Source organism: Ciona robusta, chromosome 3 (assembly GCF_009617815.1).
Source record: "Ciona robusta chromosome 3, ASM961781v2".
Taxonomy (NCBI): Eukaryota; Metazoa; Chordata; class Ascidiacea; order Phlebobranchia; family Cionidae; genus Ciona; species Ciona robusta.
The window spans coordinates 2,766,748-2,781,910 of NC_143237.1; the positions used below are offsets into that span (position 1 = coordinate 2,766,748).

General features: G+C 42.6%; 3 protein-coding genes and 19 non-coding genes across 23 annotated transcripts in view; 3 read left to right on the top strand and 19 right to left on the bottom strand.

Annotated features, from left to right (window-relative positions):
- Positions 1 to 48: 48 nt before the first annotated feature.
- LOC149737701 (U5 spliceosomal RNA) lies at positions 49 to 163 on the bottom strand. Its single transcript, XR_016384832.1, has one exon. It is a non-coding gene; the product is annotated as a U5 spliceosomal RNA (small nuclear RNA).
- Positions 164 to 464: 301 nt separating this feature from the next.
- On the bottom strand, positions 465 to 579 carry LOC149737702 (U5 spliceosomal RNA). The gene has a single exon (XR_016384759.1). It is a non-coding gene; the product is annotated as a U5 spliceosomal RNA (small nuclear RNA).
- Positions 580 to 883: 304 nt separating this feature from the next.
- LOC149737703 (U5 spliceosomal RNA) lies at positions 884 to 998 on the bottom strand. Its single transcript, XR_016384808.1, has one exon. It is a non-coding gene; the product is annotated as a U5 spliceosomal RNA (small nuclear RNA).
- Positions 999 to 1,304: 306 nt separating this feature from the next.
- Positions 1,305 to 1,419, bottom strand: LOC149737704 (U5 spliceosomal RNA). Its single transcript, XR_016384753.1, has one exon. It is a non-coding gene; the product is annotated as a U5 spliceosomal RNA (small nuclear RNA).
- A 300-nt stretch (positions 1,420 to 1,719) lies between these two features.
- On the bottom strand, positions 1,720 to 1,834 carry LOC149737705 (U5 spliceosomal RNA). The gene has a single exon (XR_016384812.1). It is a non-coding gene; the product is annotated as a U5 spliceosomal RNA (small nuclear RNA).
- A 301-nt stretch (positions 1,835 to 2,135) lies between these two features.
- On the bottom strand, positions 2,136 to 2,250 carry LOC149737706 (U5 spliceosomal RNA). The gene has a single exon (XR_016384769.1). It is a non-coding gene; the product is annotated as a U5 spliceosomal RNA (small nuclear RNA).
- Positions 2,251 to 4,353: 2,103 nt separating this feature from the next.
- Positions 4,354 to 9,397, top strand: LOC149737707 (uncharacterized). Of its 2 annotated transcripts, none has more exons than XM_089874595.1 (2): positions 4,354 to 4,642; positions 5,034 to 9,397. In XM_089874595.1, exons 1-2 carry the CDS (start codon positions 4,609 to 4,611, stop codon positions 9,314 to 9,316), a joined length of 4,317 nt encoding a protein of 1,438 aa, XP_089730721.1. In that variant the 5' UTR covers positions 4,354 to 4,608; the 3' UTR covers positions 9,317 to 9,397. The 2 variants fall into 2 exon arrangements, with proteins under 2 accessions (XP_089730721.1, XP_089730720.1); XM_089874594.1 differs by lacking the exon at positions 4,354 to 4,642 and having other exon boundaries at positions 4,684 to 5,195; positions 5,331 to 9,397.
- Positions 9,398 to 9,609: 212 nt separating this feature from the next.
- The window catches only part of LOC149737708 (lactadherin-like), a 129,535-nt gene continuing 123,981 nt past the window's right edge, over positions 9,610 to 15,163 (top strand). Inside the window, exon 1 of the mRNA XM_089874617.1 lies at positions 9,610 to 9,627. The gene's annotated coding sequence lies outside the window, so the exon portion shown is untranslated. The remainder of the gene's footprint in view (positions 9,628 to 15,163) is intronic.
- LOC149737709 (glutathione S-transferase theta-1-like) overlaps positions 9,610 to 15,163 on the top strand; it is a 100,603-nt gene continuing 95,049 nt past the window's right edge. The window contains exon 1 of the mRNA XM_089874619.1: positions 9,610 to 9,627. The gene's annotated coding sequence lies outside the window, so the exon portion shown is untranslated. The remainder of the gene's footprint in view (positions 9,628 to 15,163) is intronic.
- LOC149737710 (U5 spliceosomal RNA) lies at positions 10,042 to 10,156 on the bottom strand. The gene has a single exon (XR_016384804.1). It is a non-coding gene; the product is annotated as a U5 spliceosomal RNA (small nuclear RNA).
- On the bottom strand, positions 10,396 to 10,510 carry LOC149737711 (U5 spliceosomal RNA). The gene has a single exon (XR_016384784.1). It is a non-coding gene; the product is annotated as a U5 spliceosomal RNA (small nuclear RNA).
- LOC149737712 (U5 spliceosomal RNA) lies at positions 10,811 to 10,925 on the bottom strand. The gene has a single exon (XR_016384806.1). It is a non-coding gene; the product is annotated as a U5 spliceosomal RNA (small nuclear RNA).
- LOC149737713 (U5 spliceosomal RNA) lies at positions 11,152 to 11,266 on the bottom strand. The gene has a single exon (XR_016384815.1). It is a non-coding gene; the product is annotated as a U5 spliceosomal RNA (small nuclear RNA).
- LOC149737714 (U5 spliceosomal RNA) lies at positions 11,567 to 11,681 on the bottom strand. Its single transcript, XR_016384816.1, has one exon. It is a non-coding gene; the product is annotated as a U5 spliceosomal RNA (small nuclear RNA).
- On the bottom strand, positions 11,988 to 12,102 carry LOC149737715 (U5 spliceosomal RNA). Its single transcript, XR_016384802.1, has one exon. It is a non-coding gene; the product is annotated as a U5 spliceosomal RNA (small nuclear RNA).
- On the bottom strand, positions 12,403 to 12,517 carry LOC149737716 (U5 spliceosomal RNA). The gene has a single exon (XR_016384788.1). It is a non-coding gene; the product is annotated as a U5 spliceosomal RNA (small nuclear RNA).
- Positions 12,825 to 12,939, bottom strand: LOC149737717 (U5 spliceosomal RNA). The gene has a single exon (XR_016384732.1). It is a non-coding gene; the product is annotated as a U5 spliceosomal RNA (small nuclear RNA).
- LOC149737718 (U5 spliceosomal RNA) lies at positions 13,240 to 13,354 on the bottom strand. Its single transcript, XR_016384750.1, has one exon. It is a non-coding gene; the product is annotated as a U5 spliceosomal RNA (small nuclear RNA).
- On the bottom strand, positions 13,660 to 13,774 carry LOC149737719 (U5 spliceosomal RNA). The gene has a single exon (XR_016384743.1). It is a non-coding gene; the product is annotated as a U5 spliceosomal RNA (small nuclear RNA).
- On the bottom strand, positions 14,075 to 14,189 carry LOC149737720 (U5 spliceosomal RNA). Its single transcript, XR_016384771.1, has one exon. It is a non-coding gene; the product is annotated as a U5 spliceosomal RNA (small nuclear RNA).
- LOC149737721 (U5 spliceosomal RNA) lies at positions 14,497 to 14,611 on the bottom strand. The gene has a single exon (XR_016384833.1). It is a non-coding gene; the product is annotated as a U5 spliceosomal RNA (small nuclear RNA).
- On the bottom strand, positions 14,918 to 15,032 carry LOC149737722 (U5 spliceosomal RNA). Its single transcript, XR_016384834.1, has one exon. It is a non-coding gene; the product is annotated as a U5 spliceosomal RNA (small nuclear RNA).

Below are 15,163 nucleotides of genomic sequence, written 5' to 3' on the forward strand. Positions count from 1 at the left end.
TTTAACAAACGTGCAACACCAAATGTATACAATTTGTTAACAGTAATAATCCTGACCAAAGTCAGGTGTGGAAAAATATTCAAAGACTCATTGAAATGCTCCCCTCCACGGAATTCTTTAGTAAAAGGCGAAAGAATCATGCGCTGAAGAGAAGCCAGAGTAACATTCAAACGTAATTCGGCATCTGGTATCTTTAGAAAAAAAACTAAAGTTCATGGTACAATCAAAGCGCACAATCAACGAATCCAATACGTATTCGTTAAAGGCATTGATAAAGACTAAATTACAAGAAATGTTTTAACAAGAGTGCTTTTCTTGAATGAGATGGTATGTTACAATATATATTCTTTTAAAAGGTCGGTCATCAACGAGGAAAGTTTGATATCGTCACGCGGTTATAAGGTTGTTTGGAAGTTTTACCCATTGTGCGATACCAAATGTTTACAATTAGTTAACAGTAAATAAACCTGACCAAATTCAGGCGTGGAAAAATAGTCAAAGACTCATTGAAATGTTCCCCTCCACGGAAATCTTTAGTAAAAGGCGAAAGAATCATGCGCTGAAGAGAAGCCAGAGTAACATTCAAACGTTATTCGGCATCTGGTATCTTTAGAAAAAAACTAAAGTTTATGGTACAATCCAAGCATACAATCAACGAATCCAAAACGTATTCGTTTAACGCATTGATAAAGACTAAATTACAGAAAATATTTTGAACAAGAGAGATATTCTTGAATGAGTTGGCATGTTGCATTACATATTCTTTTAAAAGGTCGGTCATAAACGATGATAGTTTGATATCGTCATGCGGTTCACCAAATTGGCTAAAAGAGGATTTAACAAACGTGCAACACCAAGTGTATACAATTTGTTTACAGCAATGATCCTGACCAAAGTCAGGTGTGGAAAAATATTCAAAGACTCATTAAAATGCTCCCCTCCACGGAATTCTTTAGTAAAAGGCGAAAGAATCATGCGCTGAAGAGAAGCCAGAGTAAAATTCAGACGTAATTCGGCATCTGGTATCTTTAGAAAAAAAAAACTAAAGTTCATGGTACAATCCATGTGCACAATCAACGAATCCAAAACGTATTCGTTTAACGCATTGATAAGACTAAATTACAGAAAATATTTTGAACAAGAGAGATATTCTTGAATGAGTTTGCATGTTACATTACATATTCTTTTAAAAGATCGGTCATAAACGATGATAGTTTGATATCGTCATGCGGTTCACAAAATTGGCTAAAGGAGGATTTAACAAACATGCAACACCAAATGTATACAATTTGTTTACAGTAATAATCCTGACCAAAGTCAGGTGTGGAAAAATATTCAAAGACGCATTGAAATGCTCCCCTCCACGGAATTCTTTAGTAAAAGGCGAAAGAATCATGCGCTGAAGAGAAGCCAGAGTAAGATTCAAACGTAATTCGGCATCTGGTATCTTTAGAAAAAAACTAAAGTTTATGGTACAATCCAAACGCAAAATCAACGTATCCAACACGTATTCGATGAAGGCATTGATCAAGACTAAATTACAAAAAATGTTTGAACAAGAGAGCTATTCTTGACTGAGTAGGCATGTTACATTATATATTCATTCAAAATGTCGGTCATAAACGATGATAATTTGATACCGTCACGCGGTTATGAAGTTGGTTTTAAGTTCTACCCATTGTGCGATACCAAATGTGTACAATTTGTTAACAGTAAATAATCCTGACCAAAGTCAGGTGTGGAAAAATAGTCAAAGACTCATTGAAGTGCTCCCCTCCACGGAATTCTTTAGTAAAAGGCGAAAGAATCATGCGCTGAAGAGAAGCCAGAGTAACAATCAAACGTAATTCGGCATCTGGTATCTTTAGAAAAAAACTAAAGTTTATGGTACAATCCAAGCATACAATCAACGAATCCAAAACGTATTCGTTTAACGCATTGATAAAGACTAAATTACAGAAAATATTTTGAACAAGAGAGATATTCTTGACTGAGTAGGCATGTTACATTATATATTCTTTTAAAAGGTCGGTCATCAACGAGGAAAGTTTGATATCGTCACGCGGTTATAAGGTTGTTTGGAAGTTTTACCCATTGTGCGATACCAAATGTATACAATTAGTTAACAGTAAATAAACCTGACCAAAGTCAGGCGTGGAAAAATAGTCAAAGACTCATTGAAATGCTCGCCTCCACGGAATTCTTTAGTAAAAGGCGAAAGAATCATGCGCTGAAGAGAAGCCAGAGTAACAATCAAACGTAATTCGGCATCTGGTATCTTTAGAAAAAAAACTAAAGTTCATGGTACAATCAAAGCGCACAATCAACGAATCCAAAACGTATTCGATGAAGGCATTGATACAAACTAAATTACAAGAAATGTTTGAACAAGAGAGCTTTTCTTGAATGAGTTGGCATGTTACATTATATATTCTTTTAAAAGGTCGGTCATCAACGAGGATAGTTTGATATCGTCAAGCGGTTATAAGGTTGTTTGGAAGTTTTACCCATTGTGCGATACCAAATGTAGAATCCCCGGCTCCTATTCTTTCTGTTATTTCTATTGTTTTTAGTTTCAAGAAACGTGGCCTTGTTCGTTTGCCCTTTTGGTTCCTCTTTTCCAGTAACCGAATGCGGATCGGACGTAATCCATCCGTTCGTATATATTTCACCGTTAATGTTTGTATTAATTATAGTGTTTAACCCTAACGAAGGATTCTATTTGAATAAGGTTACTACATGTAAGTGAAATTTGTATTTATTTGTAACTATATGTAACACCTGGAGTGGCCCTGTCCTCTCACCCTGTTTAACCGTCCCGTATCCTAAAGAGTACCGTCCCGTATCCTAAAGAGTACCGTCCCGTATCCTAAAGAGTACCGTCCCGTATCCTAAAGAGTACCGTCCCGTAAAGTGTACCGTTCCTCTACTTCACACAATAAACCTTAAGACAGTTTGGAAGGCTGGTAGTGCTCTACTGATAAAGGACGCGTTGTAAGCACAGAGAGAAGTTCAGACGGGACACACGGTCACGTCTACACCCAATCGAATAGTTTCAGTTATATACTGCCTCGGGACAAGTGGGCCACGCCCGACGAAAAGGCAGCTATAACATCGTTAAACAGGTTGGACATTTGCCTGTTCATTGACATTTCAAGAATTTATTACTGTTTGTTGGTATATTGCAACACGTCTCATTATGACGTCAGAAGGTGTTGTTTATTCTGATGCCCTGAAAAGCCTGAATCAGAAATATGTTGCTGCTGAAAAGTTAATGATATCCCCCGAAGGAAAAGGACCTCTGATTGAACTGCTTCCCGTTATTGACAATGATTTCGAAGTCTTAATGAACGCCTGTGCCTCTACCCCCGCCGTCCCGTTAGAAGGTACAGACGTACGCCTGTCTGACTTGCGAAATCAAAAGGAAGAGTTCGACGTTCACGTCCAGGAATGGCTAAGGAAGACTGATCAGCCCCGAGAAACTTTACCTGCAGAGCGACGTTCAGAACAATCTTACGGTGGCTCCACCACTAGTTCTCGACGTAGCGAACGACGTAAGAGTCGCGTTAACCTGAGATTAGCTATTCTAGCGAAGGAACATGAAGAGCAGAAGCTGCACGAAACCCGTCAACGTACCCGAGAACGTGCTGATCGAAAAGCACGTGAAGCGCAAGAAGATGCCGAAAGAAAAGCACGTGAAGCGCAAGAAGATGCCGAAAGAAAATCACGTGAAGCGCAAGAAGATGCTGATCGAAAAGCACGTGAAGCGCAAGAAGAACAACGCGAAATCGAAGAGGAAGCCCTACGATCCCTAAATGACAAGCAGAGACAATTGGAAATGGCTGAAGCTGCCGACAACGCATGGAGAGACGAAGATGACGCCCCGCCAGCACCATCCATGCGCACCGCCCTTAGTTCGCCAGTTTCCGCTGCCCCTCCACGTCCCATTGCCGACACCGCTCGACTTTCCCGAAGCGAACCCCTGACAATGCCCCCTGGCGTTGTGCACGAAACCCCCGCCCAGGTAGGCCTTTCCCCGTCTCCCATGCAAGATCACGCCAACCCGTTGCATCAAGCCCCCACTCGCGTTAATCCCTTCTCCCTGCGAACGGCTCCAAACCCTACGGCTGGCTTTGTAGCTGACGTGCGCCGAGAACCCCGGCCTCCCACGTTCCCGATCCCGATATCGCCGTCACCACGTTTCCCTGAACCCTACAATCCGCCTCTGCCTTCCTTCGAAGCGACTCCCCTTACAGAAGTCGACCTGTCCCCCCGACCGGTGCTGCGAACACAGAAGGAGTACGAACACAACCACAATCGTCAACAATACCAAACAACTGACGTGGGAGAACGCTTCCTACCACGACCCGTTATCGAGAAGTTTAGCGGCGACCCCATGGGATATTGGACCTTTGTGCGACAGTTCGACACCCACATCACCAAGAAGACACAAGGTGACGATTTGAGATTATTGTATCTTATACAGCATTGCGAGCAAAACGTCCGAGAAAAGATAAGTCATCTTACGTCGAAACCGCCTCATATTGGCTACCGCACCGCCTGGAACACGCTTCACGAAGAGTACGGCCAACCACACGTTATCGCCCGATGTTGCGAAGAGCATTTAAAGGATGCATCCAAGGTAAACGAATTTGATAATGTAGGATTAAAGAAATTGTCGGTTCTGATGGACAAGTGTTGTACCTCACTCCATGATGTGAAGCAATCATCCAGTGTCGATTCGATGGAGGTGATGCTGTCCGTGATCCGCAAACTGCCCCCAGTCCTGCACGAGAAATGGATTGAGTGGTCTGTCGACGTGGAACGCAGAACCGGTAACCGCGCTAAGTTCACCGATTTATCCGAGTTTGTCTGCCTTCAGAGTACCCTTGCGAATTCGATATTTGGGAGAGCGATACACCCGTCTTCTAACCGTACCGCGAATAGAAGAACCAGAGCAATGGCATGCAGCACCGCCAATCCGGAGTCTAGACCGACATTTAAAGCCACTAACGTTTGTTTTCTTTGTAAAGGTTGCCACCCGCTAGACTCCTGTGGAAAGTTCAAATCTCAGTCCCTAGATGAGCGATGGGATTTTGTGCGCTCGAAGAAGATATGCTTCAGGTGCTTCCAGGAATCGCATAGTGTCCGTCACTGCAGAAGTCCGGTATATTGCGACGCCCCAGGATGTTCAGGTATCTATCACCACACGCTATTACATAACCCGAGGCTCAAGGAGCTGCATGTTAAACAACCAAAGAAAATTACCCCCTCAACCGAATATAGCGCCAGTGTTAATGCCTCCGCTGTGTTTCTTAACGTTGTTCCAGTCAAGGTGCGATTTAAGGATCGAGAACTTAACACATACGCGTTCCTGGATCAAGGATCGACCACGACCTTCTGTGAGCAATCCCTCGTTGACGAGCTGAACGCCACCGGCACACCGAGGCGCCTCACCCTTCAGACACTAACATCAGCGAAGTCCTTGGACACTACTTCACTGACCTTATCCGTCCGGTCACTTGACGGCGGAGAATGGATGCAGCTGCCTAGTGTGGTGGCTGTCGATACAATTCCGATTAAGCCTAATATTGTTCCTAGTTCCAGATTGATGAGACGCCACAACTACTTACGAGACGTCGAACTACGCCATGTAAAGAATGGCACGGTGAAGATATTGATTGGCGCCGACGTACCACAGGCATTCCGCGTCGAGTCGTCACGAAGCGGTTCCGGCCAATGCCCGGATGCAATTAAGACGCCCCTGGGATGGTCCCTGTTGGGTCCATCATTTGACGCCACAACTGCCAGCTTTGCTTGTTCTAACTTTATTTCTATTAAGGCCGAAGACACGGAAGTCCTCCGTGCCGCCCACGTGATGTTCTTGAAAGACGAGAGCGACTTGCATCCGTTTACCGCCGATACGAACCCCGATGAATCGGCTCTCGGAGCGTCCCTGTCCGTAGAGGATAGAAGAACCTACCGGCTGATGAAAGATTCAGTTAAGTTTACAGATAACCATTACGAATTGCCCCTGCCCTGGCGTCACGACTACCAGATTCTTCCAGATAGCCGCATGATGGCGAAGCGACGATTGAGCGGTCTGAAGAAGAGACTCACCTGCAACCCCGACATGAAGATGAAGTACGTCAACCAGATATCCACCATGATTGCGAAGGGCTACGCAGAAGTTACGCCAGAAGAAGAGATCGACACTGATCGCAGAGCCTGGTACCTTCCCCATCATCCCGTCATCAATCCCCGCAAACCAGACAAGCTGCGCGTTGTGTTTGATTGTGCAGCCAAACATCAAGGTATTTCTATTAACCAGGTTCTTATGCAAGGCCCCGATTTGGTGAACAGCCTGGTTGGTGTACTTACGAGGTTTCGTCGGGAACCTATCGCTCTGGTAGCGGACATCGAGGCGATGTTTCACCAGGTACGCGTCACTCCCCGAGACCGTGATAGCTTAAGATTTTGGTGGTGGCCGAACGGAGACCTGACACTTGAACCCCGATGTCATCGCATGAAGGTACACTTGTTCGGAGCCACGTCCTCGCCTAGCTGCGCTTCATTTTGCCTACGACAAGCCGCAGTGGATTTCGGTGGTGAGTACGACCCCAGCGTTGCAACAGCGGTTGAGCGTAACTTTTATGTCGACGACTGCCTGGTCTCGGTCCCGAACGCGGAGGCCGGTATACGCATGGCTAAGGATATGCGAAGTATTTTGGCTAAAGCTGGATTTCGCCTGACCAAGTGGCTGTCGAACTCCAAGGAAGTCATCGACTCAATCCCAGAAGAAGAACGCTCGAAATCTCTACAAGTCCGTACCCTTGACGATCAACTTCATGAACGGGTACTTGGTATAAACTGGAGCGTGAACACAGACGAGTTTATGTTCACGGTCGCATTACCTATGAAACCCCGCACTCGTCGTGGAATGTTATCCACTATGAACTCCCTATTCGACCCGTTAGGATTTGTTGCCCCTATCGTTCTAGAAGCGAGACTTATTTACCGTAATTTGTGTCAACAGGAGCTCGAGTGGGACGAACCAGTACCCGAACCGGAACTAAAGCGTTGGGAAAAATGGCTTGCTAGTTTGCCGCGACTGCGCGACATCGTCATCTCCAGAAGTTTTGGTCTGCAAGCGTACGATAATATGCAACGCTCCCAGCTGCACTTTTTCGCAGATGCTTCGAAAATCGCGTATGGCGCGGTTTGTTATCTGCGCACCGTCGACCGCAATCAGAATGTGAACTGCACTTTCGTTATGGGAAAGTCCCGCTTGGCACCTCAGAACGAAGTGTCTATTCCCCGCATGGAACTGATGGCTGCCGTCACCGCCGTCAATATGGATCAGATGCTGAGAAGAGAACTTGGCCTGGATTTGCGTCCTTCGATCTTTTGGTCCGATTCGGCTGTTGTACTGCAGAGCTTATTCAACGAACGGCGACGTTTCCCTCTGTTCGTTTCACGTCGTCTTGCTATGATTTCTGAGAATACGTGCACCAGCAACTGGAAACACGTTCCCACCCAATCAAACCCTGCTGATTACGCGTCGAGAGGCGCAAGTGGCGACGCACTCTTGAAGACACGCCTCTGGTTTTCCGGCCCCGACTTTCTTACTTTGGATCCCGAAAACTGGCCGAACGCCTTCGCGAAAAAGGAAATGTCTGACCATGACATAAAGCAATTCGATAAGAAAACTGCAACTGTTTTCTCGTTACAAGTGACAATACCCGCTACTGACGCGCTGCTATCTCAATTCTCTAGTCTTTACCGCCTCAAGGTCGCCACAGCCTGGCTACTTAGGGTCAAACGCTTTTTACGCAAACGTGCCCAGAAGCTGGACCCGAAATTTGAATCAAGCCCGTTGTCCGTCGCTGAACTCCAGTACTCCGAAACTGAACTTATTAAGTATGTACAGAGGCAGAATTATGCTCAGTGGATGCTTGGCGTCGCAAGTGACAAGAATCCCCTTAAGCCAGGTAGAAAGTCGCCCGTCTTCAAGCTTGACCCGTTTGTTTCAGATGGTGTGCTCCGGGTGGGTGGCCGACTGGAAAGGGCGCCCATTGGGTACGAGGCACGTCACCCAGCTATCCTGCCGCATACCTCTCATCTTACGGATTTGATCATCACCTACCATCATTCTGCTGCCGGCCATTCTGGGTTAAATCATACCCTGAACCTGTTGAGTCAACGCTTCTTCGTCATGAAGTCTACCGCTGCTGTCCGTCGAGTCCTGAACAACTGTGTACCGTGTCGCCGCAGGTATGCGAAACCTGCCGAACAACTGATGTCCTCGTTGCCGTCACCAAGACTGCAAGTGGAAGCCCCGCCGTTCTCATACACCGGAGTGGACTACTTTGGACCTATTATGGTCCGCCAGGGAAGAAGTTCTGTTAAACGTTATGGCTGTCTCTTCACGTGTATGACTACCCGCGCCGTTCACCTGGAGCTGGCGAAAGATTTAACTGCTGACGCGATGATCAATGCGCTGCGGCGCTTCATAGCCCGCCGAGGCGCTCCCATGTATATTTACTCAGACAACGGCACCAACTTAGTTGGCGCTGAAAGGCTCCTGCGCGAAGCAATGCAGGAATGGAACCAAGCCCAAATTAACAGTTTTCTTCGACAGAAAGACATACAGTGGAGCTTCAACCCGCCATGTGCTAGCCACATGGGCGGCGCATGGGAAAGAATGATCCGGTCGGTCCGCCGCGTCTTGCTCTCCCTTTCCGCTCAACGTCCGCTGACAGACGACGGACTACAGACCCTACTGCTGGAAGCCGAGGCGATACTGAACTCACGTCCTCTCACCCCGGTCACTATCGATTGTGATAGTGAATTACCTTTGACCCCGAACCATCTGCTCCGCGTGAAGCCAACCGCTGACCTACCACCGACACTTACCCGCGAGAAAGACTGTTACGCCCGCAAGCGATGGCGCTATGTACAGTACCTGGCCGAACAGTTCTGGGTTCGGTGGTCCCGCGAGTACTTACGTACAATCATTGCCCGCCAGAAATGGCACCTACGTCAAAAGAACTTTAAATCCAAAGATATTGTCCTGTTGGTCGATAACTCGACCCCACGCTCACAATGGTCCATAGGCAAAATTTGTGAGGTTTACCCCGACGCTCATGGAATCGTTCGCACAGTATCTGTGCGGGCCCGCGGCCTCGAGATGCGAAGGCCGATCCATAAGCTATGCATGATAGCTCCCGCCGACGACGACGACGATGATGTTCGAGTCCCGAGAAGGGAGGATGATGACCCGGCGACGATGCCGACCGAAGTGACGACCACCTAAGAAGCGCGTTCGCGTTTCTAGACATTTATTGTTACCACGTGCGAATGTGCGCCGTGGATTTTGTGTTTAAATTGTTCGTTTTATGACTTAGCAATTTGGGGGGAGTGTAGAATCCCCGGCTCCTATTCTTTCTGTTATTTCTATTGTTTTTAGTTTCAAGAAACGTGGCCTTGTTCGTTTGCCCTTTTTGTTCCTCTTTTCCAGTAACCGAATGCGGATCGGACGTAATCCATCCGTTCGTATATATTTCACCGTTAATGTTTGTATTAATTATAGTGTTTAACCCTAACGAAGGATTCTATTTGAATAAGGTTACTACATGTAAGTGAAATTTGTATTTATTTGTAACTATATGTAACACCTGGAGTGGCCCTGTCCTCTCACCCTGTTTAACCGTCCCGTATCCTAAAGAGTACCGTCCCGTATCCTAAAGAGTACCGTCCCGTATCCTAAAGAGTACCGTCCCGTATCCTAAAGAGTACCGTCCCGTAAAGTGTACCGTTCCTCTACTTCACACAATAAACCTTAAGACAGTTTGGAAGGCTGGTAGTGCTCTACTGATAAAGGACGCGTTGTAAGCACAGAGAGAAGTTCAGACGGGACACACGGTCACGTCTACACCCAATCGAATAGTTTCAGTTATATACTGCCTCGGGACAAGTGGGCCACGCCCGACGAAAAGGCAGCTATAACACCAAATGTATACAATTAGTTAACAGTAAATAATCCTGACCAAAGTCAGGTGTGGAAAAATAGTCAAAGACTCATTGAAATGCTCCCCTCCACGGAATTCTTTAGTAAAAGGCGAAAGAATCATGCGCTGAAGAGAAGCCAGAGTAACAATCAAACGTAATTCGGCATCTGGTATCTTTAGAAAAAAAACTAAAGTTCATGGTACAATCAAAGCGCACAATCAACGAATCCAATGCGTATTCGATGAAGGCATTGATATAGACTAAATTACAAGAAATGTTTGAACCAGAGAGCTTTTCTTGAATGAGTTGGCATGTTACATTATATATTCTTTTAAAAGGTCGGTCATCAACGAGGAAAGTTTGATAATTAGTGAACAGTAAATAATCCTGACCAAAGTCAGGTGTGGAAAAATATTCAAAGACTCATTGAAATGCTCCCTTCCACGCAATTCTTTAGTAAAAGGCGAAAGAATCATGCGCTGAAGAGAAGCCAGAGTAGCATTCAAACGTAATTCGGCATCTGGTATCTTTAGAAAAAAACTAAAGTTTATGGTACAATCCAAACGCACAATCAACGTATCCAACACGTATTCGATGAAGGCATTGATCAAGACTAAATTACAAAAAATGTTTGAACAAGAGAGCTATTCTTGACTGAGTAAGCATGTTACATTATATATTCATTCAAAATGTCGGTCAAAAACGATGATAATTTGATACCGTCACGCGGTTATGAAGTTGGTTTTAAGTTCTACCCATTGTGCGATACCAAATGTATACAATTTGTTAACAGTAAATAATCCTGACCAAAGTCAGGTGTGGAAAAATAGTCAAAGACTCATTGAAATGCTCCCCTCCACGGAATTCTTTAGTAAAAGGCGAAAGAATCATGCGCTGAAGAGAAGCCAGAGTAACAATCAAACGTAATTCGGCATCTGGTATCTTTAGAAAAAAAACTAAAGTTCATGGTACAATCAACGAATCCAATACGTATTCGATGAAGGCATTGATACAAACTAAATTACAAGAAATGTTTGAACAAGAGAGCTTTTCTTGAATGAGTTGGCATGTTACATTATATATTCTTTTAAAAGGTCGGTCATCAACGAGGAAAGTTTGATAATTAGTTAACAGTAAATAATCCTGACCAAAGTCAGGCGTGGAAAAATAGTCAAAGACTCATTGAAATGCTCCCCTCCACGGAATTCTTTAGTAAAAGGCGAAAGAATCATGCGCTGAAGAGAAGCCAGAGTAACAATCAAACGTAATTCGGCATCTGGTATCTTTAAAAAAAAACTAAAGTTCATGGTACGATTAAAGCGCACAATTAACGAATCCAATACGTATTCGTTAAAGGCATTGATAAAGACTAAATTACAAGAAATGTTTGAACAAGTGTGCTTTACTTGAATGAGTTGGCATGTTACATTATATATTCTTTTAAAAGGTCGGTCATCAACGAGGAAAGTTTGATATCGTCACGCGGTTATAAGGTTGTTTCGAAGTTTTACCCATTGTGCGATACCAAATGTATACAATTAGTTAACACTAAATAATCCTGACCAAAGTCAGGCGTGGAAAAATAGTCAAAGACTCATTGAAATGCTCCCCTCCACGGAATTCTTTAGTAAAAGGCGAAAGAATCATGCGCTGAAGAGAAGCCAGAGTAACAATCAAACGTAATTCGGCATCTGGTATCTTTAAAAAAAAACCTAAAGTTTATGGTACAATCCATGCGCACAATCAACGAATCCAAAATGTATTCGTTTAACGCATTGATAAAGACTAAATTACAGAAAGTATTTTGAACAAGAGAGATATTCTTGAATGAGTTGGCATGTTACATTACATATTCTTTTAAAAGCTCGGTCATAAACGATAATAGTTTGATATCGTCATGCGGTTCACAAAATTGGCTAAAAGAGGATTTAACAAACGTGCAACACCAAATGTATACAATTAGTTAACAGTAAATAATCCTGACCAAAGTCAGGCGTGGAAAAATAGTCAAAGACTCATTGAAATGCTCCCCTCCACGGAATTCTTTAGTAAAAGGCGAAAGAATCATACGCTGAAGAGAAGCCAGAGTAACATTCAAACGTAATTCGGCATCTGGTATCTTTAGAAAAAAACTAAAGTTTATGGTACAATCCAAACGCACAATCAACGTATCCAACAAGTATTCGATGAAGGCATTGATCAAGACTAAATTACAAAAAGTGTTTGAACAAGAGAGCTATTCTTGACTGAGTAGGCATGTTACATTATATATTCATTCAAAATGTCGGTCATAAACGATGATAATTTGATACCGTCGCGCGGTTATGAAGTTGGTTGTAAGTTCTACCCATTGTGCAATACCAAATGTATACAATTTGTTAACAGTAAATAATTCTGACCAAAGTCAGGTGTGGAAATATAATCAAAGACTCATTGAAATGCTCCCCTTCAGGGAATTCTTTAGTAAAAGGCGAAAGAATCATGCGCTGAAGAGAAGCCAGAGTAGCAATCAAACGTAATTCGGCATCTGGTATCTTTAGAAAAAAAAAACTAAATTTCATGGTACAATCCAGGTGCACAATCAACGAATCCAAAACGTATTCGTTTAACGCATTGATAAAGACTAAATTACAGAATTTTTTTTGAACAAGAGAGATATTCTTGAATGAGTTTGCATGTTACATTACATATTCTTTTAAAAGGTCGGTCATAAACGTTAATAGTTTGATATCGTCATGCGGTTCACAAAATTGGCTAAAAGAGGATTTAACAAACGTGCAACACCAAATGTATACAATTTGTTTACAGTAATAATCCTGACCAAAGTCAGGTGTGGAAAAATATTCAAAGACTCATTGAAATGCTCCCCTCCACGGAATTCTTTAGTAAAAGGCGAAAGAATCGTGCGCTGAAGAGAAGCCAGAGTAACATTCAAACGTAATTCGGCATCTGGTATCTTTAGAAAAAAACTAAAGTTTATGGTACAATCCAAACGCACAATCAACGTATCCAACACGTATTCGATGTAGGCATTGATCAAGACTAAATTACAAAAAATGTTTGAACAAGAGAGCTATTCTTGACTGAGTAGGCATGTTACATTATATATTCATTCAAAATGTCGGTCATAAACGATGATAATTTGATACCGTCGCGCGGTTATGAAGTTGGTTGTAAGTTCTACCCATTGTGCAATACCAAATGTATACAATTTGTTAACAGTAACTAATCCTGACCAAAGTCAGGTGTGGAAATATAATCAAAGACTCAATGAAATGCTCCCCTCCACGGAATTCTTTAGTAAAAGGCGAAAGAATCATGCGCTGAAGAGAAGCCAGAGTAGCAATCAAACGTAATTCGGCATCTGGTATCTTTAGAAAAAAAACCTAAAGTTCATGGTACAATCCATGTGCACAATCAACGAATCAAAAACGTATTCGTTTAACGCATTGATAAGACTAAATTACAGAAAATATTTTGAACAAGAGAGATATTCTTGAATGAGTTTGCATGTTACATTACATATTCTTTTAAAAGGTCGGTCATAAACGATGATAGTTTGATATCGTCATGCGGTTCACAAAATTGGCTAAAAGAAGATTTAACAAACGTGCAACACCAAATGTATACAATTTGTTTACAGTAATAATCCTGACCAAAGTCAGGTGTGGAAAAATATTCAAAGACTCATTGAAATGCTCCCCTCCACGGAATTCTTTAGTAAAAGGCGAAAGAATCATGCGCTGAAGAGAAGCCAAAGTAACATTCAAACGTAATTCGGCATCTGGTATCTTTAGAAAAAAACTAAAGTTTATGGTACAATCCAAACGCACAATCAACGTATCCAACACGTATTCGATGAAGGCATTGATCAAGACTAAATTACAAAAAATGTTTGAACAAGAGAGCTATTCTTGACTGAGTAGGCATGTTACATTATATATTCATTCAAAATATCGGTCATAAACGATGATAATTTGATACCGTCGCGCGGTTATGAAGTTGGTTGTAAGTTCTACCCATTGTGCAATACCAAATGTATACAATTTGTTAACAGTAAATAATCCTGACCAAAGTCAGGTGTGGAAATATAATCAAAGACTCATTGAAATGCTCCCCTCCACGGAATTCTTTAGTAAAAGGCGAAAGAATCATGCGCTGAAGAAAAGCCAGAGTAGCAATCAAACGTAATTTGGCATCTGGTATCTTTAGAAAAAAAAAAACTAAAGTTCATGTTACAATCCATGTGCACAATCAACGAATCCAAAACGTATTCGTTTAACGCATTGATAAGACTAAATTACAGAAAATATTTTGAACAAGAGAGATATTCTTGAATGAGTTTGCATGTTACATTACATATTCTTTTAAAAGGTCGGTCATAAACGATGATAGTTTGATATCGTCATGCGGTTCACCAAATTGGCTAAAAGAGGATTTAACAAACGTGCAACACCAAGTGTATACAATTTGTTTACAGCAATGATCCTGACCAAAGTCAGGTGTGGAAAAATATTCAAAGACTCATTGAAATGCTCCCCTCCACGGAATTCTTTAGTAAAAGGCGAAAGAATCATGCGCTGAAGAGAAGCCAGAGTAAAATTCAGACGTAATTCGGCATCTGGTATCTTTAGAAAAAAAAAACTAAAGTTCATGGTACAATCCATGTGCACAATCAACGAATCCAAAACGTATTCGTTTAACGCATTGATAAGACTAAATTACAGAAAATATTTTGAACAAGAGAGATATTCTTGAATGAGTTTGCATGTTACATTACATATTCTTTTAAAAGATCGGTCATAAACGATGATAGTTTGATATCGTCATGCGGTTCACAAAATTGGCTAAAGGAGGATTTAACAAACATGCAACACCAAATGTATACAATTTGTTTACAGTAATAATCCTGACCAAAGTCAGGTGTGGAAAAATATTCAAAGACTCATTGAAATGCTCCCCTCCACGGAATTCTTTAGTAAAAGGCGAAAGAATCATGCGCTGAAGAGAAGCCAGAGTAAGATTCAAACGTAATTCGGCATCTGGTATCTTTAGAAAAAAACTAAAGTTTATGGTACAATCCAAACGCAAAATCAACGTATCCAACACGTATTCGATGAAGGCATTGATCAAGACTAAATTACAAAAAATG

Excerpts from the sequence above, each read along its gene's own strand:
- LOC149737707 (XM_089874594.1), top strand. The coding sequence starts at position 4,688 with ATGGACAAGTGTTGTACCTCACTCCATGATGTGAAGCAATCATCCAGT. Across the intron at positions 5,196-5,330 it reads CGACGCCCCAGGATGTTCAG|TCAAGGTGCGATTTAAGGAT; the intron begins GTATCTATCACC and ends ACGTTGTTCCAG.